Source organism: Leptodactylus fuscus, chromosome 4, assembly GCF_031893055.1.
Source record: "Leptodactylus fuscus isolate aLepFus1 chromosome 4, aLepFus1.hap2, whole genome shotgun sequence".
Classification (NCBI taxonomy): domain Eukaryota; kingdom Metazoa; phylum Chordata; class Amphibia; order Anura; family Leptodactylidae; genus Leptodactylus; species Leptodactylus fuscus.
The window spans coordinates 76,425,147-76,450,943 of record NC_134268.1 but is presented as its reverse complement, the minus strand read 5'-3'; the positions used below and the strand labels follow the sequence as shown (position 1 = coordinate 76,450,943).

At 46.2% G+C, this 25,797-nt stretch overlaps 1 protein-coding gene across 1 annotated transcript in view; it reads right to left on the bottom strand.

Moving 5' to 3' along the window:
* The window catches only part of CIDEA (cell death inducing DFFA like effector a), a 38,024-nt gene extending 15,368 nt beyond the window's left edge, over positions 1 to 22,656 (bottom strand). Inside the window, exon 1 of the mRNA XM_075272159.1 lies at positions 22,493 to 22,656. Coding sequence (XP_075128260.1) covers positions 22,493 to 22,545 — 53 coding nt within the window. The 5' untranslated portion in view covers positions 22,546 to 22,656. The remainder of the gene's footprint in view (positions 1 to 22,492) is intronic.
* Between the last annotated feature and the right edge of the window lie 3,141 nt (positions 22,657 to 25,797).

The following is a 25,797-nucleotide window of genomic DNA, read 5'->3' as shown; positions in this document are numbered from 1 at the left end:
AAATACAACTTAACAGGGCCAGTCAATGCAAATATACCCTTTGCAGACTTTTTTTTAAAGTCAGTCTTGCCATAATTATGAAAATTGTACCAAAAAGCAAATCTCATACGTGTACCCCTTGACAAAGGCACGTACGCTGAAACGCACATGGGGGTGGGCCTTCTTGGTTGTAGGTACAGTGCCTGGATGCACCATGGGTATGTGATGCTACAGTGCCTACAAGTAGTATTCAACCCCCTGCAGATTTAGCAGGTTTGATAAGATGCAAATAAGTTAGAGCCTTCAAACTTCAAACAAGAGCAGGATTTATTAACAGATGCATAAATCTTACAAACCAAAAAGTTATATTGCTCAGTTAAATTTTAATAAATGTTAAACATAAAAGTGTGGGTCAATTATTATTCAACCCCTAGGTTTAATATTTTGTGGAATAACCCTTGTTTGCAATTACAGCTAATAATCGTCTTTTATAAGACCTGATCAGGCCGGCACAGGTCTCTGGAGTTATCTTGGCCCACTCCTCCATGCAGATCTTCTCCAAGTTATCTAGGTTCTTTGGGTGTCTCATGTGGACTTTAATCTTGAGCTCCTTCCACAAGTTTTCAATTGGGTTAAGGTCAGGAGACTGACTAGGCCACTGCAACACCTTGATTTTTTCCCTCTTGAACCAGGCCTTGGTTTTCTTGGCTGTGTGCTTTGGGTCGTTGTCTTGTTGGAAAATAAAATGACGACCCATCTTAAGATCCTTGATGGAGGAGCGCAGGTTCTTGGCCAAAATCTCCAGGTAGGCCGTGCTATCCATCTTCCCATGGATGCGGACCAGATGGCCAGGCCCCTTGGCTGAGAAGCAGCCCCACAGCATGATGCTGCCATCACCATGCTTGACTGTAGGGATGGTATTCTTGGGGTCGTATGCAGTGTCATCCAGTCTCCAAACGTCACGTGTGTGGTTGGCACCAAAGATCTCGATCTTGGTCTCATCAGACCAGAGAACCTTGAACCAGTCTGTCTCAGAGTCCTCCAAGTGATCATGAGCAAACTGTAGACGAGCCTTGACATGACGCTTTGGAAGTAAAGGTACCTTACGGGCTCGTCTGGAACGGAGACCATTGCGGTGGAGTACGTTACTTATTGTATTGACTGAAACCAATGTCCCCACTGCCATGAGATCTTCCCGGAGCTCCTACCTTGTTGTCCTTGGGTTAGCCTTGACTCTTCGGACAAGCCTGGCCTCGGAACGGGAGGAAACTTTCAAAGGCTGTCCAGGCCGTGGAAGGCTAACAGTAGTTCCATAAGCCTTCCACTTCCGGATGATGCTCCCAACAGTGGAGACAGGTAGGCCCAACTCCTTGGAAAGGGTTTTGTACCCCTTGCCAGCCTTGTGACCCTCCACGATCTTGTCTCTGATGGCCTTGGAATGCTCCTTTGTCTTTCCCATGTTGACCATGTATGAGTGCTGTTCACAAGTTTGGGGAGGGTCTTAAATAGTCAGAAAAGGCTGGAAAAAGAGAGAATTAATCCAAACATGTGAAGCTCATTGTTCTTTGTGCCTGAACTACTTCTTAATACTTTAGGGGAACCAAACAGAATTCTGGTGGTTTGAGGGGTTGAATAATAAATGACCCTCTGAATAAACTTTTCACAATTTAAAAAAAAATTAAAGAAATAACATTCTTTTTTGCTGCAGTGCATTTCACACTTCCAGGCTGATCTACAGTCCAAATGTCACAATGCCAAGTTACTTCCGAATGTGTAAACCTGCTAAATCTGCAGGGGGTTGAATACTACTTGTAGGCACTGTATATACTTACACTTGCATTACCTCTCTCTGTTCCTGGATGTGCAGCTGCACTTAGGATGTGAGACTGGGTTACTCTTTCTGGCTTATATGCTACCATTGTTATTATGGGAAACATTATATACACATATGTAGATTCTTCATCTAATAGTTTGTATACTTTTATATTACTTTTTTGATGCACATCTACTTATTGACATTGATGTGTGTATGTTCTCATCCCTATACCCCTGGTGTTGCACTGTGATTGTACACCTGTATCTTTCTCCTTGGCCCTTATTTATTCTCATGTGTTGTGTCCCTCCTTGTTTGTTGTTTTCTTATTATGTTTCAATAAAGTACAGTATTTTATAAATTCTCATTCTTCTGTGCTTCTATTTAGTTGGTTTGAAGTACTTTATCTACTTATAGAGATGTGCCTTATAGACACTGGTTTTTCATTTTCTAAATATTTACTGCTTGTGCTGTTTTTCCATGTATGTTTTATTTATTGAAAAATGCAAGCAGTACTTTTCTTTCTGCATTTTTCTGTTAGAAACCCAGTGGACCTCATTATAATCTATGGGGTCCGCGGTTAACCATTTTTTAAGCCAATAATATTTTGGGGTTTTTTTTGAGTCCCCAAGCGGACCTGAAGAACAGCACCCAAGCACAGATGTGAACCTAGATTAATATTGATGTTCTATTTTTAGGAATAATCATCAAATCAGATTGGTAGGGATCTGATTTCTGATACCCTTTAAGCAAATCCAATCTGCACGCTGAAGAAAAAAAATAAACCTATTTTCGGCTAAGGAAATTAAGTAAGTTGTAGCTGAAAAAAAATGCTTTTCCACTGCGTTTTTCATTAAAGCCAATCCCCACAAAAGTCCAGCATGTCCGCAGGTAACATTATCATGCTGCATGGGAGACTAAAACCACGAGCAGGACACGGATGTACTCCATGTGTCATCAGTGTGCCATCAGCATTTGCAGACAAGCCAAGGATATCATTAGATGTCTCCTGTGGGTTTTTATTTTCTGCAGATCCACAAACTAGGACCACACGCTGATGACACATTGTCTGTTATTGCGGACATACAGCACTGATGCTGAAGACACTGTCTGCAAAAAAGGAACACTAATTACTAGAGATGAGCGAACAGTGTTCTATCGAACTCATGTTCGATCGGATATTAGGCTGTTCGGCATGTTCGAATCGAATCGAACACCGCGTGGTAAAGTGCGCCATTACTCGATTCCCCTCCCACCTTCCCTGGCGCCTTTTTTGCTCCAATAACAGCGCAGGGTAGGTGGGACAGGAACTACGACACCGGTGACGTTGAAAAAAGTAGGCAAAACCCATTGGCTGCCGAAAACATGTGACCTCTAATTTAAAAGAACAGCGCCGCCCAGCTTCGCGTCATTCTGAGCTTGCAATTCACCGAGGACGGAGGTTTCCGTCCAGTTAGCTAGGGGTTAGATTCTGGGTAGGCAGGGACAGGCTAGGATAGGAAGGAGAAGACAACCAACAGCTCTTATAAGAGCTAAATTCCAGGGAGAAGCTTGTCAGTGTAACGTGGCACTGACGGGCTCAATCGCCGCAACCCAGCTTTCCCAGGATCCTGAATGGAATACACTGTCAGTGTATTCCCGTATACCCGATATATACCCCCGATACCCGTTCCAACGGTGTGCCCCCCCACCTTCACCCCAGAAATACCCTGCAAGTCCCCTAGCAATAGAATTGGGGCTATATACACCCACTATTTTTGCTACTGCCATATAGTGCCATTGTCTCACTGGGAATTCAAAGAATATATTGGGCTTACATATAACTTCAATTCCAGGGAGAAGCTTGTCAGTGTAACGTGGCACTGACGGGCTCAATCGCCGCAACCCAGCTTTCCCAGGATCCTGAATGGAACACACTGACAGTGTATTCCCGTATACCCCATATATACACCCCAAATCCCCGTTCCAACGGTGTGCCCCCCCACCTTCACCTCAGAAATACCCTGCAAGTCCCCTAGCAATAGAATTGGGGCTATATACACCCACAATTTTTGCTACTGGTATACAGTGCCATTGTCTCACTGGGAATTCAAAGAATATATGGGGGTTATGTGCACCCACAATTTTTAATACTGCTATACAGTGCCATTGTCTGACTGGGAATTCAAAGAATATATGGGGGTTATGTGCACCCACAATTTTTAATACTGGTATATAGTGCCATTGTCTGACTGGGAATTCAAAGAATATATGGGGGTTACGTGCACCCACAATTTTTAATACTGGTATACAGTGCCATTGTCTGACTGGGAATTCAAAGAATATATGGGGGTTATGTGCACCCACAATTTTTAATACTGGTATACAGTGCCATTGTCTGACTGGGAATTCAAAGAATATATTGGGGTGACGTGCACCCACAATTTTTGCTACTGCTATACAGTTCCATTGTCTCACTGGGAATTCAAAGAATATATGGGGGTTATGTGCACCCACAATTTTTAATACTGGTATACAGTGCCATTGTCTGACTGGGAATTCAAAGAATATATGGGGGTTATGTGCACCCACAATTTTTAATACTGGTATATAGTGCCATTGTCTGACTGGGAATTCAAAGAATATATGGGGGTTATGTGCACCCACAATTTTTAATACTGGTATACAGTGCCATTGTCTGACTGGGAATTCAAAGAATATATGGGGGTTATGTGCACCCACAATTTTTAATACTGGTATACAGTGCCATTGTTTGACTGGGAATTCAAAGAATATATGGGGGTTACGTGCACCCACAATTTTTAATACTGCTATACAGTTCCTTTGTCTCACTGGGAATTCAAAGAATATATGGGGGTTATGTGCACCCACAATTTTTAATACTGGTATACAGTGCCATTGTTTGACTGGGAATTCAAAGAATATATGGGGGTTACGTGCACCCACAATTTTTAATACTGCTATACAGTTCCTTTGTCTCACTGGGAATTCAAAGAATATATGGGGGTTATGTGCACCCACAATTTTTAATACTGGTATACAGTGCCATTGTTTGACTGGGAATTCAAAGAATATATGGGGGTTACGTGCACCCACAATTTTTAATACTGCTATACAGTTCCTTTGTCTCACTGGGAATTCAAAGAATATATGGGGGTTATGTGCACCCACAATTTTTAATACTGGTATACAGTGCCATTGTCTGACTGGGAATTCAAAGAATATATGGGGGTTATGTGCACCCACAATTTTTAATACTGGTATACAGTGCCATTGTCTGACTGGGAATTCAAAGAATATATGGGGGTTACGTGCACCCACAATTTTTAATACTGCTATACAGTTCCTTTGTCTCACTGGGAATTCAAAGAATATATGGGGGTTATGTGCACCCACAATTTTTAATACTGGTATACAGTGCCATTGTCTGACTGGGAATTCAAAGAATATATGGGGGTTATGTGCACCCACAATTTTTAATACTGGTATACAGTGCCATTGTCTGACTGGGAATTCAAAGAATATATTGGGGTGACGTGCACCCACAATTTTTGCTACTGCTATACAGTTCCATTGTCTCACTGGGAATTCAAAGAATATATGGGGGTTATGTGCACCCACAATTTTTAATACTGGTATACAGTGCCATTGTCTGACTGGGAATTCAAAGAATATATGGGGGTTATGTGCACCCACAATTTTTAATACTGGTATATAGTGCCATTGTCTGACTGGGAATTCAAAGAATATATGGGGGTTACGTGCACCCACAATTTTTAATACTGCTATACAGTTCCTTTGTCTGACTGGGAATTCAAAGAATATATGGGGGTTATGTGCACCCACAATTTTTAATACTGGTATACAGTGCCATTGTCTGACTGGGAATTCAAAGAATATATGGGGGTTACGTGCACCCACAATTTTTAATACTGGTATACAGTGCCATTGTCTGACTGGGAATTCAAAGAATATATGGGGGTTATGTGCACCCACAATTTTTAATACTGGTATACAGTGCCATTGTTTGACTGGGAATTCAAAGAATATATGGGGGTTACGTGCACCCACAATTTTTAATACTGCTATACAGTTCCTTTGTCTGACTGGGAATTCAAAGAATATATGGGGGTTATGTGCACCCACAATTTTTAATACTGGTATACAGTGCCATTGTCTGACTGGGAATTCAAAGAATATATGGGGGTTATGTGCACCCACAATTTTTAATACTGGTATACAGTGCCATTGTTTGACTGGGAATTCAAAGAATATATGGGGGTTACGTGCACCCACAATTTTTAATACTGCTATACAGTTCCTTTGTCTCACTGGGAATTCAAAGAATATATGGGGGTTATGTGCACCCACAATTTTTAATACTGGTATACAGTGCCATTGTCTGACTGGGAATTCAAAGAATATATGGGGGTTATGTGCACCCACAATTTTTAATACTGGTATACAGTGCCATTGTCTGACTGGGAATTCAAAGAATATATGGGGGTTATGTGCACCCACAATTTTTAATACTGGTATACAGTGCCATTGTTTGACTGGGAATTCAAAGAATATATGGGGGTTACGTGCACCCACAATTTTTAATACTGCTATACAGTTCCTTTGTCTGACTGGGAATTCAAAGAATATATGGGGGTTATGTGCACCCACAATTTTTAATACTGGTATACAGTGCCATTGTCTGACTGGGAATTCAAAGAATATATGGGGGTTATGTGCACCCACAATTTTTAATACTGGTATACAGTGCCATTGTCTGACTGGGAATTCAAAGAATATATGGGGGTTATGTGCACCCACAATTTTTAATACTGGTATACAGTGCCATTGTCTCACTGGGAATTCCACAAATAATTTGGGGATTCATTCACCCTACATCTCAGGCTCTTGCCATATTCACCCAGGTTGTCAGTGCTGCACCAGCTCGTTCCCAGACAGCTCGGCCCGAAAAACGCGTTACCTATATAGAGGATTTGGACAATGAAGACAACATGTTCTAAATCTAATGTCTGCACCTTCTCCAGAATTAAAATAAAGGCAGCGTTTAACTTTCAAATAGCACTGCACAAAGGAAGAGCTTATCAGCTTGTCTCATGACATGCTACTGAAAAGTTTCATTTGTGTATCTTAATGTAAATATAGTTGTATAAGCTTTTTGGGTTTTAGGCACTGCCAAGTTATTTATTACCACCCACTCCCTTATAATGATGATGACGCCAAAGTCACTGTGGGTGTTCAGAGCTCACAGCTTTGGGTGACATTTGTCTTGCTCTCTGTCGGTACCAGCTGTCTTTTTGGATACCGTAAAGTTATGTTGACTTTATTAACAGCTATAGAAGCTTTAGCCAGGTTGTGACGGTGTGTAACCCTAACAACACTAAGTGGGATACACATTAATAGTCAGTCTATGTACGCTAAACGTATCACTGAAGTAATTTTTTTTCCCTCTCCCCTAATATAAGAAAGGAACAGACATTAGACCTAGACCGGGGTTCGAGGCTTGAAAAAATCCAGTATTATTTGTTCTTCATGATGTGAAATATGTGTTGAAAAGCAACCCAAGATGAAGTCAGCCATGTGTGCCAGTGTGTTACTTGGCATGCCTTTGCTGGCCCCAACTGTAAGGGTCACTCTCCATTTCCTCCATTTTCCACTCCCCTTCACACCATTTGTGGTGAAGCAATGGGATGCACTGAAGTGCACCCTCTAGCCTTGTGTGGGATAGGGACATCAGATGCCACTCCAACCCCCTCGTCTTCCTCCGCCAGCCAACGGTGCGAAGATGAGAGGAGTGTGCTCTGAATGTTTTCTGCCTAGCAGAGGCTAGTTCTCACTTACGAAAATGGCCCCACTTTGACCTGTATATCAGGCACAATGGTGTAGGTTTCAAAGAAACATGGCACCAACAAGTTGGAAAACGTGGGCCATGCGTGGACCGTGTTTGAGTCTGGCAAGCTCCAGATCTGCTACCAGGTTCCAGCCATTATCACAGGCGCAAAAATGCCAGGCCCCAGGTGTAGCAGGGAAAAAAAAATGCCATCTCAGCCAGGATGGCATCCCTGACCTCGGAGGCACTGTGCTGTCTGTCCCCCAAGCTGATCAGTTTCAGCACGGCCTACTGACATCTCCCCATGCCAGTGTTACAGTGTTTTCCGCTAGTAGCTGGGGTGGAGGTTGCAGCTTCGTAGGGTTTCAGTCTACTCCTGCCATGAATTTTGGCCTGGGAGAGGAGATAGGCCACCCCAGTTTGCACCCGGGGAACAGACTCCACCACATTCACCCTGCCTGTCATTAAAGATAAGCACTGCAGCATCCCTGACCACAGGCGCTTGTCCATGTGTCGGTGGTCAAGTGGACCTTGCAGCAAAGCGCAGAGCTCTGGGCCCGACTGATGTTATGGGACACATGCAGGCGCAAGGCAGAGACAGCACACCAAGAGAAGTAGTAACGGCTAGGCCCAGCATAGGGAGGTGCCCCAGCTGCCATCTGCTGACGGAAGGCCTGGGTCTCCAGAAGCATAAACAAACACCAACATCTCCAGGGCCAGCAGTTTATCGATGAGGCTGTTACAGGCTTGGGCATGGGGGTGGGTTGTATTGTACTTCTGCCTGCAATGAAAAGCTTGGGAAATGTGGAGTGGCTGGGAAGAGGCGCATGATGGTGCAGGCCAAAAGGGCGCATGAGGGTGAACTCCCCAATGTGTCAGAGATAGGTGTGTAGGTGTCCTTGCATCATATACTTGCACCATATTTGGCTTTGGAAGTTAATTTTGTGCCAAAAAGTGGTTAAGACAGCGATCCCTCAGCTACTCCCGTTACACTGTCTATTGAAGTTACCATCTGTGGAAGTGGACCACCATTTCTAAGATCCCAAAGGAAGCAGGCAAGAGATGTGCAGTTCAGAAAAAAAGATGAGAAAATAAGTTTAGGCTGTAGAGCACAGAGGGATCGGAGAGGACAGAGCTGGTGTCGGCCAGGTATTCCCACAACATGCGCCTATACTTGTCCCTCCTGGTGACACTAGGCCCCTGAGTGGCAGTAATTTGTCCAGGGGGGCCATTAACGTGTTCCAGACCTAGGAATAAGTCTTCCAACAGGGTAGAGTTTTGCATGCCTTTGCTTCTACCCACTGTTTTTGCTGCTTAGCTTCCCTCCACATCTACTCTGCTTTCACCCCTAAACATCACCCCAGTTTATGCCTTTGCTTCTACCCAGGTTTTTTGTTGATTTAGCTTCCCTCTACATCTACACTGCTTTAGCCCCTAGACATCACCCCTGTCCATGTGGGGTCGGTGGCCTCGTCATCCACCAACTCCTCTTCCAATTGCGCACTGCCCCCTTACTGCAAACCGCACATGACCACAGCTTGCCTTGATGGCAACTGTGTCTCATGATCCCCACTTAGGTCCAGACAAGTCGGTGGCGGGTCCAAAACCCCAAAATTGGAAGGAAATGGCAGATGCTGCAGTATTTCTAACACCTGTTCCTGGTGCTCGGGCCTGGTCTGTGTTGTACCCTGCACCCTGCTTAACGCATCTGCCATATCCGAAGTTGTGCTGAGCGCATGCTAATGTTTCGTGTCCAGTGCAATGGATGGGATGGGATTTCACATAAGTCTGCCACCCATGGCCACTCATGGTTGAGCAACTGAGGGAGTTGACTTTGACGAACCCGAGGGTTTTGGAGTTGGAACTACATCAAAGGTCTGTGCTGCTCACACACTCTGCTCAACACATGATATGTTTAGTGCCAGCAGTGTGGAGACGTCGCACAACAGCCGTTGTTCCAGCAGGTACAGGCGTTGTAGGAGTGCATAGAGGCTAGCAGCGGCAACTATACACTTTAAAAACTATCCGCACAAGCGCCACACTTTCACCAGTAGCTCAGGAACATTGGGGTACCTTTTTCAAAAGATTAGCAGCAATGAGTTAAAAACGTGGCCCAGGCATGGAATATGTTGCAGGCTGCCAAGCTACAGAGCCAATCCCAGGTTACGGCCATTATCACACATGACAACATGCCTGGGCCCAGGTGCAGTGGCAAAAACCACATTGCCGTCTCATCGAGGATGGCATGACTCACTTTGTAGGCAGTGTGCTGTCTGGCCCCCAAGCTGATGAGCTTCAGCACGGCCCGCTGACGTCTCCCCACACCAGTGTTGCAGCGTTTCCAGCTCGTAGCTGGGGTCAATTTAACAGCGGAGGAGGGTGGTGTTTCAGCCCTCCTCCCAGGAATGTTGTGTGGGGAGACAAGTCAGGCCACCACATTTTGCGACCCGGTCCACGCCTCAACTACATTCAACCACTGTGCCCAAATTGAAAGGTAGCGTCCCTGTCCGCATGCACTTGTCCATTCGTAACTGGTCACATGGAACTTTAGGGCTAAGCGCTGAATTTAGGGACCGCCTCATGTTTGGGGGAAAGTGCTGGTGTGGACGGCACAGTGCGGTGGCGCAGTAGACACTCTGCCCAAAAAGGGCAGAGTGTCCCCCAGCCGGGATTCCAACATCTCCTGGGCCAGATTTCTTGAGATGAGGCCGTTGAAGCCTTGGGCATGTGGGTGGGTTGCGCTGTACTTTAGCATGAAATGAAAGGCTTGGGAGATGGGGAGTTGCTGGGAAGAGGCGCATGATGGCGCGGGCAAAAGGAGAAATGGCAGGAAAAGGTGAGGATAAGGGTGAACTCCCCAAAGTGTCAGAGGCAGATGTGGAGGTGTCCTGGCTCCTGGTCTGGACTGCAGCGCCAGCCCTGTCAACAGTGGAAGAGGCAGTGGCCGCCAGGCCAAACGACGATTATCCTGCGCTTGCTCTCACCCACTGAGCCCAGGGCTTGCCTTCCAAATGATGGCACCCGCAAGAGGTGGTGAGATTCCTCTCCGCAGATCTCCAAACCATCTTGGACTTGCAAATTGCACTAAATTTGTCATGTAACTGACATGTATATGATGAGTCTATCCATTGTCTGTTCATTTTGGTGAAAGTCAGCCTGTCAGCTGACAGACAGCTGTGCTTGTCAGTGATGATGTCACCGGCTGCTTGTACCCCCAGTTTTTGCTGCTTAGCTTGCCTCCACATCCACACTGCTTTTGCCCCTACACATCACCCCTATCCATGCCTGTGCCTCTAGCCATAAGTCTGCCACCCATGGAAACTCATGGTGCAGAAAGTGAGGGAGCTGACTCTGAGGAACCCTTGGGTTTTGTAGCTGGTACTCCATCAAAGGTCTCTGCTGCTCACACACCCTGCTGAACATACGGTATCTAGGGTTAGAGCGTGTGGTGACCTCGCACAACAGTAGGTGCTTCAGGCAGATGTAGGCCTTGCTGGAGTGTATTGCGGCTAGCTCCAGGTACTGTAGACTTGGGAAAGTGGGTGTCCAAGTGCCGCACTTTCACCCTTAGCTCAGCTAATTTGGGGTATGTTTTTAAAAATCATTGCACCACTACATTGAACATGTGGGCCAGGCATGGAACGTGTTGGAGGCTGGCAAGCTCCAGAGCCCTCCAACAAGCTAAAAAACCTGGCCCCAGGGGCAGCGGGGATAAACAAATTGCCATCTCATCCAGGATGGCATCCCTGACCTCAGAGGCAGTGTGCTGTCCGTCCCCCAAGCTGATGAGCTTCAGCCCAGCCTGCTGACGTCTCCCCACACCAGTGTTGCAGCGTTTTCAGCTCGTAGCTGGGGTAAATCTAACAGCGGAGGAGGAGGAGGGTGGTGTTTCAGCCCTCCTCCCAGGAATGTTTTGTGGGGAAACAAGTCAGGAAAATTCTTGAAACGGGAGAGTTTTGCATCTTTGCCCTTGCTGCCTATGGACATCCCTTTGCCTCTAGCCACCATTTTCCCTGCTTTGCTTGCCTCCAAATCCACACTGCTTTTGCCCCTAGACATCACCCCAGTCCATGCCTTAGCTTGTACCCCCAGTTTTTCCTGCTTAGCTTGCCTCCACATCCACACTGCTTTTGCCCCTAGACATCACCCCAGTCCATGCCTTAGCTTGTACCCCCAGTTTTTCCTGCTTAGCTTGCCTCCACATCCACACTGCTTTTGCCCCTAGACATCACCCCAGTCCATGCCTTAGCTTGTACCCCCAGTTTTTCCTGCTTAGCTTGCCTCCACATCCACACTGCTTTTGCCCCTAGACATCACCCCAGTCCATGCCTTAGCTTGTATCCCCAGTTTTTCCTGCTTAGCTTGCCTCCACATCCACACTGCTTTTGCCCCTAGACATCACCCCAGTCCATGCCTTAGCTTGTACCCCCAGTTTTTCCTGCTTAGCTTGCCTCCACATCCACACTGCTTTTGCCCCTAGACATCATCCCTATCCATGCCTCTTCCCCTAGCCATAACTCTGCCACCCCTGGAAACTCATGGTGCAGAAACTTTGGTTGCTGACTTTGAGGAACCCTTGGGTTTTGTAGATGGAACTCCATCAAAGGTCTGTGCAGCTCACACACCCTGCTCAAGATATGGTATTGTAGGGTTTCAGCGTGTGTGAATGACGGACAACAGCCTGTGTTTGGACAGATGTAGGCCTTGCTAGAGTGTTTTTAGGCTAGCAGCGACTCCTGTGCACTTGCAAAAGTGGGCGCACAAGCGCCGCATTTTCAACAGTAGCTTCGGTACATTTGGGTATGTTTTTAAAAAACTTTGCACCACTAGGTTAGACGTGGGCCAAACATGGAACGTGTTGGAGGCTGGCAAGCTCCAGAGCCGCTACCAGGTTCCAGCCATTATCACAGGCGTAAAAATGCCAGGCCCCAGGTGTAGCAGGGAAAAAAAAATGCCATCTCAGCCAGGATGGCATCCCTGACCTCGGAGGCACTGTGCTGTCTGTCCCCCAAGCTGATGAGCTTCAGCACCGCCTGCTGACGTCTCCCCACACCAGTGTTTTAGCGTTTGCCGCTAGTAGCTGTGGTGGAGGTTGCAGCGTCGTAGGGTTTCAGTCTACTCCTGCCATGAATTTTGGCCTGGGAGAGGAGATAGGCCACCCCAGTTTGCACCCGGGGAACAGACTCCACCACATTCACCCTGCCTGTCATTAAAGATAAGCACTGCAGCATCCCTGACCACAGGCGCTTGTCCAAGTGTCGGTGGTCAAGTGGACCTTGCAGCAAAGCGCGGAACTAAGGGCCCACCTGATGTTGAGTGACACGTGCTGGTGCAAGGCGGGGACGCCACACCGGGAGAAGTTGAGACGGCTAGGGACGGCATAGTGAGGTGCCACAGTTGCCATCAGGTCCGGGAAGGCGGGAGTTTCAACAAGCCGGAACGCCAACCTCTCCTGGGCCAGCAGTTTAGCGATGTTGGCGTTCTAGGCTTGCGTGGGTGGGTGGTTAGCGGTGTATTTCTGCCGGCGCTCCAATGTCTGAGAGATGGTGGGTTGTTGTAAAGAAGCGCCTGATGGTGCCTTTGATGGTGCAGGAGAAGGAGATAAGACAGAAACAGGGGAGGATGAGGGAGAAGTCAACAAAGTGGCGGAGGCAGATGAAGTGATGTCCTGGCTCGTCCTCTGGAGTGCATCGCCAGCACTGTGAGCAGAGGCAGTGGCATGAACGGCGGGCGACGTTTGTCCTGCCGTTGCTGCCTGCCACTGATTCCATTGCTTGGATTCCAAATGACGGTGCATTGAAGTGGTGGACAGGTTGCTCTTCTCAGGGCCCCTACTCGATTTCGAGAGGCAAATTGTGTAGACGACACTATATCTGTCCTCGGCGCATTCCTTGAAAAAACTCTACACCTTCAAGAAACGTGCCCTCGATGGGGGAGTTTTTCTGGGCTGGGTACAAAAGGGAACATCTTCGGACATTCCGGGTCTGGCCTGGCTTCGGCAAAGCAGCTGACCTCTGCCTCTGGACATGTCTCTGCCTCTAGCTACCCTTTTTGGTGCTGCACCTGCCTCAACATCCACACTACTTTCCCAGCTTGACATCTGCCTTGTCCAGGTGGGGTCGGTGTCCTCGTCGTCCACCACCTCCTCTTCCAACTCCTGTCTCGCCTCCTCCTCCTGCACAATGCGCATGTCAACTGGCTGCCCTGACAGCAACTGCGTCTCATCGTCGTCGATGAGGGTGGGTTGCTGGTCATCCGCCACCAAATCGACCGGAGATGGAATGGAGGAGACTCTAGTGTTTGAGCATCTGGACACAGATACTCGTCTGTTAGGTCCGTGGAATCGCGAAATGGAGGGGCAGGTTGCGGTACAGTCAAAGGAAGGGAGAACAGCTCTGGGGAGCAGGGACAGTTGGGGTTATTGTTCTGAGAAGATTGGGAATTTTGGGTGGAAGGAGGACAAGACTGTTGGGTAAGAGGAGGTAGAGGCTGACTGGCTGGTGGACAATGTGCTTTAAGCGTTATCCGACAGCCATTGCAAGACCTGTTCCTGGTTCTCGGGCCTACTAATCTTTGTACCATTCAGCCTAGTTAATGTGGAACTTTTGTGCAAAGCGCAGAACTTAGGGCCCGCCTGATGTTAAGGGACACACGCTGGTACAAGGCTCAACTCACCCTAAGTGCCAAAAACACTGCTGGTGCAAGGCTCTACTCATGCCAAGGGCCTCAATCTCTGCTGGTAGCTCAGCTTAAGGTCATGTAACTTTGTTTGGAAGGGCTCATGTTAAGGGCTAGAAAAGTGAATTTTGGAAGGTCTTACCACATCACACACACACACACACACACACACACACACACACACACACACACACACACACACACACACTCACTCACTCAAAATGACAGTTAAGGGTGAGGGCTTTTGGAATTCCCATTGCCTATTCCATTTGTGGTTGTCATGGGGAACGTGATTTAAAGGGGTGGTTGTTACTGTTTGTTGAGCTTAAATTGGGGTTTGTGTCCATCCATTTGGGGAGTAAAGAAGGTTTCCAGGTATTTTCCCACTTTGATAGAGGTTTTTTTGAATGTGGAAAGTGTGTAGTTGTTAGGCAGTGATGTTGGGGTAATAGAGGGTCTTTGGTGTGTTAGATGCCCCCAGGCATGCTTCCCCTGCTGTCCCAGTGTCATTCCAGAGGTGTTGGCATCATTTCCTGGGGTGTCATAGTGGACTTGGTGACCCTCCAGACACGGATTTGGGTTTCCCCCTTAACGAGTATCTGTTCCCCATAGACTATAATGGGGTTCGAAACCCGTTCGAACACACGAACATTGAGCGGCTGTTCGAATCGAATTTCGAACCTCGAACATTTTAGTGTTCGCTCATCTCTACTAATTACTAGTTTGCAGACCACAAAATACACACGGTTGTCTGCAATCAAAATGGAATATTTTTTTTCCCACTGAATTTCCACAACAGCCAAAAATGCACCATTTCTGCAACATTTAGACTTATGCTTGGTTCACACATCAGTATGTCATCCTCCGTTTGAATTCAGCTTGAGACTAAAAACGGACTGATGCACATACTGACGCTAGGTTCACACTAGCGTTCGGGTCTCCGTTCTGTGGTTTCCGTCTCCTGCATGCAGAAGATGGAAACCTGCCAGATCGGGTCTGGCCGTGATCGATGGTAACCGTTTTATGCTCTCCACAGCAAAACCGTTTTTTGTTAAATCGGACACAGAGTGCTGCATGTCCAACTCTGTGTCCGGTTTAAAAAAAACGGTTTCGTGGCGGAGAACATAAAACGCTCACCGCTGCTCACAGCCAGACATCTTTCAAACCCATTCAAATGAATGGGTGAGAGAGACTCCTGCAGGTTTCCGTATCCTGCCTCTGTTTTGTGCAGGAAACGGAAACCTGTATGAACGGAGACCGGGTGAGGTGTGAACGAGCCCTTTGCCTTAAACCTACAGCTGATAAACAGGGTGAAAGCCAGTCAATTTTGCCTGGTTAAACCAAATTCAGGTGTGCTATGTCTACAATGGACATCCCACAGTGAATCTATCATGTCTATCCTTAGAATGAAAAAATAAATAAATTTACACAGATCAACTAAAAAAAGATCTAATTTATCTCAATTGTCTCAAACTACAAGCGTCCAACTTTTCCTTTGCAAATATATTGCCATTTCAATTGGTTGCCATGAGCAACAAGATAAATTTTTCTTCTAAGACAATTTGGGAAAAAGGATTAACAATGTCTTAATAAGGAGGCTTTTGAACACCCTACATAGTATATAAACTGTAGTATAGCTTGTCCAAACATGTACTCCTGATTTGTCCATAAATAAAGGCGACAAAATGTTCAGAAAAAGTCGCCAGCTGCCAGGACAGAGCACCATTTACACCAGCAAAGTCTAAAAATAAGCATGGCACTGTATCCTGTCCATTTGTCTGTGGAGTGACACAGCTTGATACTGTAACACACAACAGGAGTATTTTAATGTAATTGCCTAGAGATCAGCTAATCCAGACTACATAGCGTTCCAGATTTAATACAAATCTTATAATCTACTCAGAGGAGACTCCTCACTAGCACACAATAATTAGCTAATTGCAAGATCATCCGGCGCTCCCGGTGTCTGTATCATAGGGGTGCTGGAGAGACTCAAAGTTAGGATTTTAGGGTGCCTGAACACTGTGTGTGGTCTGTTTACATGAGACTGCAGGCATTTGTCAGGCTGAACCTGTACTTTCACTGTACATGTGAAGCTCCATTCAGATCACATTTTTTACATCCGCTTAATGGACACATCAAGACACTGCAATCGCCTGTGGCTGATACTAGCCCCTTCCCTGCTTCACCTTCTCCCTCCTTTTTAGTTTTCACAGATAGTTACCAGTGCGAAGGGGGCTGATTGACTATAGTAAGCCCAGCCTCCGCATCACATGTACAGCTCAGCTCACATCTGTGCCCAGTCTCCACACAGGGATTCTGTTCCCCTCTCTGCATGAAAAATACACATTTTTTGCCCCTTTTGGGTGGAAACCGAACATAAACCACGCAGACCCCATTATAGTCTATAGGGTCCACAGGTTTCCTAAGGTAACTGCTTTTTTATGTGGATTAGGTTTCCATTCGGGGGGGGGGTTGGGGTCCCCAAGCAGTCCCCCTGAACAGAAACCCGAGCGCAGAGATGAACCTAGCATAACTTTTGGTGAAAAGTGGCAGAGCAACCCAGGGGCCTGGTGCAGGTGCCAATCTTGTGACCTGGGAGGAGGAGTCAAAACCTGCAGGTACAGTATAAAAAAAAAATGCAGAAGTCAGTCTTTCAGGAAAACACAACTTTGTAAAAAACAAAAAACAAAAACACACACCTATTTTTTTTTTTCCCCTAGCATTATCTTACACTGGGCAATGATTGGGAACAAGCGTACAAAGTTGCATTGTTTGCCGAATTATCTGCCCATGTAAAAGACACTTTACAATAGGGTCACACACACAGTATAATTTTTTGCAGAGTTTCAGCTACAGAATCCACAACAAAATACAGTAAATATATATATGTATTATGGCATATGGATCCTAAAATCGGCACTCAGTAATAAAACACTACTTTAGCTTAAACCTAACTCAATAATCTTGTATGACCCTGGCCTGAAACTGTAATTGGTAAAAATATATAATTCCTATTATCCCCTGAAACCCCTTACTGGGATATTAAACTGGAAAAACAGTATAACAGATTAAAGTAGCAACAGGTGGTGCCAAAAGCTGCCGACCCCAAGGCTAGGGTGAGATAGTATATGCAGAATACAGTCATTTCATTTTGTGCCACAGGCTTGTACATCAGGTTTTTATTTTTGGATTAGACTTAGAAGGAGACTATATATTTTCTTAAAACATATAGGAAAGTCACAGTATTTTCCAAGATCTGCACTTTGATGTAAAGCTTCAGTAACTGAGACAATAAGGAGTCTTCTTTGCATGCCAGATACACTTTCTATCTATGCCATTTTGGGGAAAGCCTGGGATAGGTGATCGGAGTCTCCAGAAACACAGAATGCCTGTAACAGTAGAGACTGCTCCGTTTCTGAGTGGGCGCCATATAGTGTCCCCTTCCTATTAAAGTGGATGTCAGCACGGGGTTAAAGGGAGTCTATCATTGGGAAGATCACTTTTTAAGTAAGCATATACTCAAATAGCCTTTCTAAAAGCTATTCCAGGCTTACCTGTTTTCTTTTTCCTCCCAGCTGAAATGAGATAAAAAGGAGACAAGCTGACTCCGTCTTTGCACTGTGTGCCACACTAAGGGTCCATTCACACGGAGGAAAACTGTGAGGAATTTGGTGTGGAATTTCAGTGCTGAAAAAAAAAGCCTCCCACTGACTTCAATGGGTTCCTTTTTCTGCTGCAGAAAAAGGAAAAAAGAACGCTAGCGGTCTCCATAGACCACCATTGTGAGGGGGTGGATTATGATGTACATTCTGCGCCATCTACTATTCTATTCATCTAAATAAACAGGTAAACTAAGATATATCACCCACAGGGAAGACAAAATAGCACTGTCTTTGCATCAGTCTAGGGAACACAGTCCTATGTGTATACATGCAACATCTGCAGTAAACAATGTAATGTGTACAGAACCTTAGACCACTTTCACATGACACATACCTCCCAACTTTTGAAGAACCCGAAAGAGGGACAAAATGTGCGGCGCGCATAGCGCGCCGCGGGAAACTTAACCCCACCCACTTCTGTGTTGGCTCCGCCCACTAGTTAATTTTTCATGTGCCCGCACACAGTATAATCCTCCTACAGTCACCCATAAATTATATGTCCCCCCTCTCTCTCTCCCCCAGTTTCATATACACCCTTCATCTGCCACCAGTTTCATGTCCCCCTTCCATCTCTGCCCCCAGTTTCATGTCCCCTCCATCTCTGCCCCCAGATTCATGTCCCCTCCATCTCTGCCCCCAGTTTCATGTCCCCTCCATCTCGGTCCCCAGATTCATGTCCCCCATCTCTGCCCCCAGATTCATGTCCCCCCATCTCTGCCCTTAGATTCATGTCCCCTCCATCTCTGCCCTCAGATTCATGTCCCCACAACTCTGCCCCCAGTGTCATGCCGTCCTCTCCTTCATCTGCCCCCAGTTTCACGTTCCACCTCCACATTACACTTACCTTCTCCTCTGCTCCCTCGCCGCTCTCTGCGTGTCCCTCTTGCTGACACACATGCAGCTGAAGCGAGGAGCTGACACATGTCAGCTCCTCTCTTCGCCGCTGCGCGTCTCTCTCGCTGACACATATACGGCTGAAGCGAGGAGCTGACCTGTGTGAGCTCCTCGCTTCGCCGCTGCCGCCGGCTACTGGCTTGCAGACGCGATGTGTCACATCGCGTCTGCAAGCCAGTAGCCGGCGGCAGCGGCGAAGCGAGGAGCTCACACAGGTCAGCTCCTCGCTTCAGCCGTATATGTGTCAGCGAGAGAGACGCGCAGCGGCGAAGAGAGGAGCTGACATGTGTCAGCTCCTTCCTTCAACCGCATATGTGTTCAACTCAGATCTGCGTCCTCTGGACGCAAATCTGAGTTGAAATCGGGACATACCTCCCTCCAACCGGGACCGCGGGACATGTCACCCAAATCGTGACTGTCCCGCGGAAATCGGGACGGTTGGGAGGTATGCATGACAGAGTATTTGTAAGCCAAAACCAGAATAGGAGCAGAATACAAAGTATAATGGAAAGATTTTCACCTCTTCTGAATATTGAACTGATACCTGGTTTTGGCTTATAAATACTGATCAGAAAGTTAGGGCTACACAAAGATTTTGGCTGCAACTCCGCTCCCATGACCAAAGCTCGTCAGGTCACCTTTCGACTCCTTCACTCATGTTAGTAAATGAAGCTGCACTGCAATCCCAAGCTGTAAGCATGACTTTTTGGGTAAATTCACACAGAGGAATTTGCCACAGATTTAGGCATGGATTCCACCCACATGCTGCCTCCTACTGTTTTCAATGGGAGGTAGAGATTGCAGCAGCGATCTGCTCAATCTTGTCACGGATTCTTAGCCAAATCAGTAGCCCACAGGCAGAAACCGCTGTGCAATATGTAAATACAGACACAATGACAAGGCTAGCAGTGTATATTTGTCATTATATACTGCTGTCACTTTTGTTTACGCATTATTATTTCCACCCACATGCTGCCTCCCAGCGACATACTGTTCTGTACTATAATCACTATGGGACAATATGTCGCTGGGAGGCAGGGACTCCTAGCACCATAGATAATTATAACGCTTGGAGTCCCTCTTTCGCCATCATGTTGAGGCCAGTAAATCCAACACACACATAGACATAGTGTCGTGAGTGAAACTAGGTCATGTGAATGTGGGGTTAGCCCTTTAGGTTGTATTCCTCCTGTAACTGGAGCTATTTTATCCTCCCTAACCTATAGGAGAAATCAGAAAAAATATAATAATAATAACAGTGTTATTATGACAGTGAAAAATATTAAAACAAACAAAAAAAACTCCTTAGAGGAATTAAAGGGGTTCTCTGGTTTCTAGTATTGATGGAGTATCCTTAGGGCATTCAGTATTAAATTGTCGGGGGTCAAACACCCAAGACAGCTGCAGATCACCTGTACTGACAGCAGTTTACATATTGTGAACCGCGCTGTTCACTCAACGTACACACTGTAGCAGCTAGTGTAGGTACTGTCTATAGGCCATCAATACTAAAAAAAATAAAAAAATCAGATAACCCCTAAATAACAAGTAGCGATCATTTATCACACATGTAATTGGTATTAGTCTATGTAAAAATGTTATTGCCAATGCACTGTTGGTATTATCAAGCCATGTAAACCAGCTTTTAGTACCCTTTATGTATCTAGGTGAAACTGTCCAGTGATGTGGATGTCCCAGAATAGAACATCACCCCTATTAGACATTTAAAGAAGTCAAGTAAGGCCCTCTTTAAGAGATAACTGTGGATAAAAATCCTTCTCAGAATCAGCAGCAGTAACCAAGAACAATACTTTATTTTTGCCGATTTCCAGCTTGATGTGTTGTAGAGATGAGCGAATAGCACGCTCCCATAGAAATGAATGGAAGCACCTGTGACGCCGGCCGGACGCCGGCAAAGTCAGCGTCACAGGTGCTTCCATCCATTTCTATGGGAGCGTGCTGTTCGTATCGGCTGATCCAAACAGTGTTCGCTCATCTCTAATGTGTTGTGAATACCCACATAAGTTTAACCCCATGCTATATTCACTAAACTGGAGTGAAAAAAATGGATACAATGGTCTTGGTTTTGCTTCCATGTGACAATGGTTTTCACAAATCCCTCGTAAACTTAAGACTATCCAGGGATCCATGCAAACAGACAAAGATAGGGCATATCCTTTTTTTTTTTTTGCTGGTCCATTAAAACAGTCTGTCAAAAAACAAGACATGTGGGTAGCCCATGCGTGCTGTTAAAATGTCAATGTGACGCTGGGTTCACCCCAGCGTCTGGACTCCGTTATCAGGTTTCCGTCTTCTGCATGCAGAAGACTGAAACCTGTCATGCAGAGTCTGGCCGTGAGCACCGGTGAGCGTTTTATGCTCTCCATGGCAAAACGTTTTTTTTTAAACCAGACACATAATACTGCATGTCCGACTGTGTTCGGTTTACAAAAAAAAAAAAAACACGGTTTCGCCGCGGAGAGCATAAAACGCTCACCGGCGCTCATGGTCAGATGTTTTTCAAACCCATTCAAATGAATGGGTTTGAAAAATGCCTGCAGGTTTCCGTCCACTGACCTGTTTTGTGAAGGAAACGGAAACCTGCAGAACGGAGTTTGATTCTTACCAAGCATAAAATGATAGCATGTTCTAAATGCCATGAGAAAAGATTGGGTCACTGTGCTAGTTGTTAAAAACATGGCTAGCACGCTGACAAAGCATACAGTCATATGCATGGAGGCTTAGACACAAGACCCGAATCTACAGCTTTCCTCTCGTAAGTTTGTACAGACCCTGAGACCTCAACCATATGACAGGATTTTATGGCTGCCTGTTGTATAACAGGGGTTATGCGGTTTTTGACATTGATGGCCCATCCTTATTAGATGGGTGGGGGTCCGACACCTGGGACTCTGCAGTTCACTGTTAGGCTGAGGCCTCACGTTGCAGATTCTCAGGATAGGCCATCAATTTTAGAAACCGGACAACCCCTTTTAATGCCCGAACATGGCCCCATAGACTTCAATGGGCCCATTCACACGTTTTAACAGAGCTCATGAACACGCTGAGAAAATACATAGAACCTGCTGTGTCTCAGGCAGATTTCACAGATTCTTCAGGTGTACACCGGGTTGTGGAAAAAAAATGGCTTTGATATAGTCAAGAGCACAGCAGTGTGGTGTGAATGAGGCGTAAGGATCCATGGATACGACTGAAGTTTTGTCATTTTTCACCCCATACACATGAGCACAATATCCACAGGTTAGTGCGGGGCAGTGAATCCGAGCCACAGGTCTCAGGCCAGGTCCGGGTCATGTCACAGTCCAGGCTCATGGAGTGTATGAGACAGTGTAAAGTACAGGCAGCACAACAATGCCATGCTGTCCATTCTGTGTGACACAGACCCCTACACATAGTCACGTGAATACAGCCGTACACAGCTAGCATGTAATGACCCCATCCAGCAGCACTGCCATTCATACACACAGTCCAGGCTGGCTCACTGTATATGACCCGGCATTAGCTAATACGAGGTCGCTATGACTGGGCAGAGCAGAATAATGGACGCCTATGCTACAGCCAGGACTGGCCCCGTACACAATGCACGCAGCTCACCGTATCAGAGCCTTGGGAGATAAGGCACTGGCATATCCCAGGGCACCCCGCATCCTCCGTGTGTAAGACTGCACTGCTGACTCTGCCGGCCTCACTGTGGAGGAGGAGGAGGGGACAGGGTTAACCTTTCCCCTACTTCCAGTGATGGAGAGAGTGAGGCTCCTCCCCCTCCTGCCCCACAGCTGACTGCACGCTACGTCACCTATACTACATTGTATGGGAATGGCATACTGGGACATGAGTAACTGTGATGGCGACCATAGCAAACAATCACAAGCAAAGCTGTAGCCTAATTAGTTGCTATGGGCAGCATCTTTCTCTGCTGTACATACGTCCCCATGATGTATGACATCAATTCATGTACATTATATACCTGACTGTGTGGTTGTCTCTTGTCTTAATGCATATTGCTTAGGGTAAATAGATATGGCAGCAGTGGGCGCCAACTCAGGAACTACCCCCACTCCCCTGTTCTTGTAGAAGTGTGTCTTTACAGGGTTGCCACCTTTTTTACCAAAACATAATGGGCAAGCTTAAAAATGGGGGATTGGTTACCACAGGTACTAAGATAGGTGTACCAATGGGGGTGTATCACGTTACACCCCAAAAGCTAGGGGTCGAAAACTACATCATGTTAAGATAATAACTTATTACAGCTGGACAGTTTGGTTGCCACATGGAGGCCACTATGTGAGACACCACCCTAATATAGTTGACCTGGTGGCCATTAATAAGCCCCCGGCTACCTTAGCAACGCATTGGCCTACCACATTGCCAAGGTGTTGGAAAGGAAGGGGGTTACACCAAAGGGTTAACAAAAGGAACCCATAAATGCTTAGATGCCAGTCATTATTGACTGTGGCACCAGATGGGTTAACTAGCTGGATTCAGAGAGACTGCCAAACCCATCTTTTACAGAAGGATCCTGGCTAGTAGTCACAGCTGGCTCCCACACTGGTCGTGTACGTGATGTACATGTACTGCCGATTGGTCATTCAAGGGCTCTATTGTGAGCTGTTATTTTGGTCAGGATTTTGAGATGGATTCCGCCTCAAATTCCTGACCAAAACACTCTGTGTGAACTAGCCCTTATATGGTGCAGCTCTAAGTCAGGACACTGTACGAGGGGGGACCCAAAAGTTTCCAGAATGAGGCTATTGCGCGCGCAGTTTTCATAGTACGCGATTCTGGAGCTGGTTATTTGTTCAACCACGCCTTCTCAATCAGTGTGCCAAGCGGCGTTGATGCAGAATGTTTCATCTAACCACAGTGAATTTTCTTGCAAGAGCTGTTTTGACCAGCCATCGTTTTTCTTCATGGAGAAGTTTTATGAGCAGCACGGCTGTGAAGTTTTGCTTTCTGCTCGGGAAAAAAGCATCGAAACCGTTCAAATGTTGAAGACGGCTTACAAGGATGACGCTATGTGTCAAGCTCAAGTTTACTCGTGGTTCACCCACTTTAAAAATGGTGAAATGTCAATTGATGATCAACCGCGTTCTGGACATCTGTCACCTTCCTGTACGGACGAAAGTGTCCAAAAAATCAACAAGCTCATGCGTGAAGATCAACGACGAACCATTGAGGAACTCGAAGAGTTGTCTGGAGTGAGTTGGAGCTCGATTCAGAGCATTTTATCGGAGGTTTTGGGCATGTCACGGGTCGCTGCAAAGATTGTGCCGCGGCTCTTGACTGATCAACAGAAAGAGCGTCACATCGAAACATGCCGTGCCATGAAAGAACATGCCGAAACCGACCCAACCGACCCAGAATTTTTTTCTAAAATTATTACGGGAGATGAGTCTTGGTGCTATACTTACGACCTGGAAACCAAACAACAATCAAGCCGCTGGAAGACGCCATCCTCGCCCCGCGCCAAAAAGGCTCGTCAAGTGAAGACAATGGTTATTTGTTTTTTTGATGCACAAGGGATTGTGCACTCGGAATTCATTCCAACAGGTCAGACTGTCAACCAGGTTTTCTACTTGGTGGTTCTCAAGAGGTTGCGCAACAGTGTGCAGCAAAAAAAGGCCCGAAATGTGGCAGTCTGGTGATTGGTTTTTCCACCACGACAATGCCCCAGCCCACACCGCCATCTCTGTGACCACTTTCATGGCAAGAAAAGGCATGGCTGTCTTGCCCCACCCACCCTATTCACCTGATATGGCTCCCAGTGACTTTTTTTTATTCCCACGAATGAAGAGGAACCTCAAGGGGAAGCATTTTGCCGACGTGGAGGAGGTGAAGAGGAAAACGACGGAGGCGCTTGCACACATCAAAGTAGATGAGTTTAAAAAATGTTTTGAACAATGGCAGATGAGATTTGACAAGTGTATTGCCACTAAAGGAGAGTACTTACAAGGAAATTGAAGGAATTTTGTACAAAAAAAATAAATACACGCTTCAAAAACAACTTTTCTGGAAACTTTTGGATACCCCCTCGTATATTCCACTTTAGCATCTGCTCAGTAGGCCTTATTCACATGTCAGCATCAGAGGTCTGTGTTTTTCACAGACAGTACCCCATCCTGCTCATTTGCAGATAGTGTGCTGTCCATGGCTGATCTGCTTTTCATTTCTATATTTTGAATGTCTCTGGGTCTGTGAAATACAAATGACACATGGATGTCCTCCATTGTTTTTTACAGACCCATAGACTTTCATTGATGTGATGCATGCATGAAAAAAGGACCTGCTTCCATTGCAAAGTTTGTTTTGAACTTATCGGACATAGTCTCTGAAGGCTACCAGCCAGTTGTTTATGCACATGAGGAAGGGCGAGAGGCCCAAAACGCGTTGTGCTTGTGTACTAATATTAAATTTCTGGAAGACCATCAGTCCGATTGCTGGTTTGTGCGCGCTCACCCCCGTATCTCCACAGTCGATTGGTCCTAGACCCTGAGGGACGTTTTTTCAACAAGAAAAAAGGGTAACGGATAGAGAGATAAAATTAGAGAATAATAGAGAAAACAAATAAACAACAACTGAGAAAGGAGATAAGAAAACAGTACAAAGAAATATGTCTATAAGAAAGGGGAAATGTAAGAGGCTAAAGAAAAATGAAGACTATAATGTTATGAAGAGGATGGAAGATGCAGAAGAATAGAGGGGAATTTATGTAATAGGAAGATAAAAGAGCAAGCAGTGCCGCACCTCCCATGAGGCGACCTGAAGCGAGCGCTTCAGGCGGCACTATGCCAGGGCCTCAGGGAGGGCGGCATTTTTGCTTCCCTAAACCAGTCCAGGACAAGCTGTCCTGGACTGGCTTAGCACCGAGCGGTGGTTTGGGGAGGCCACTGGAGCAGCGC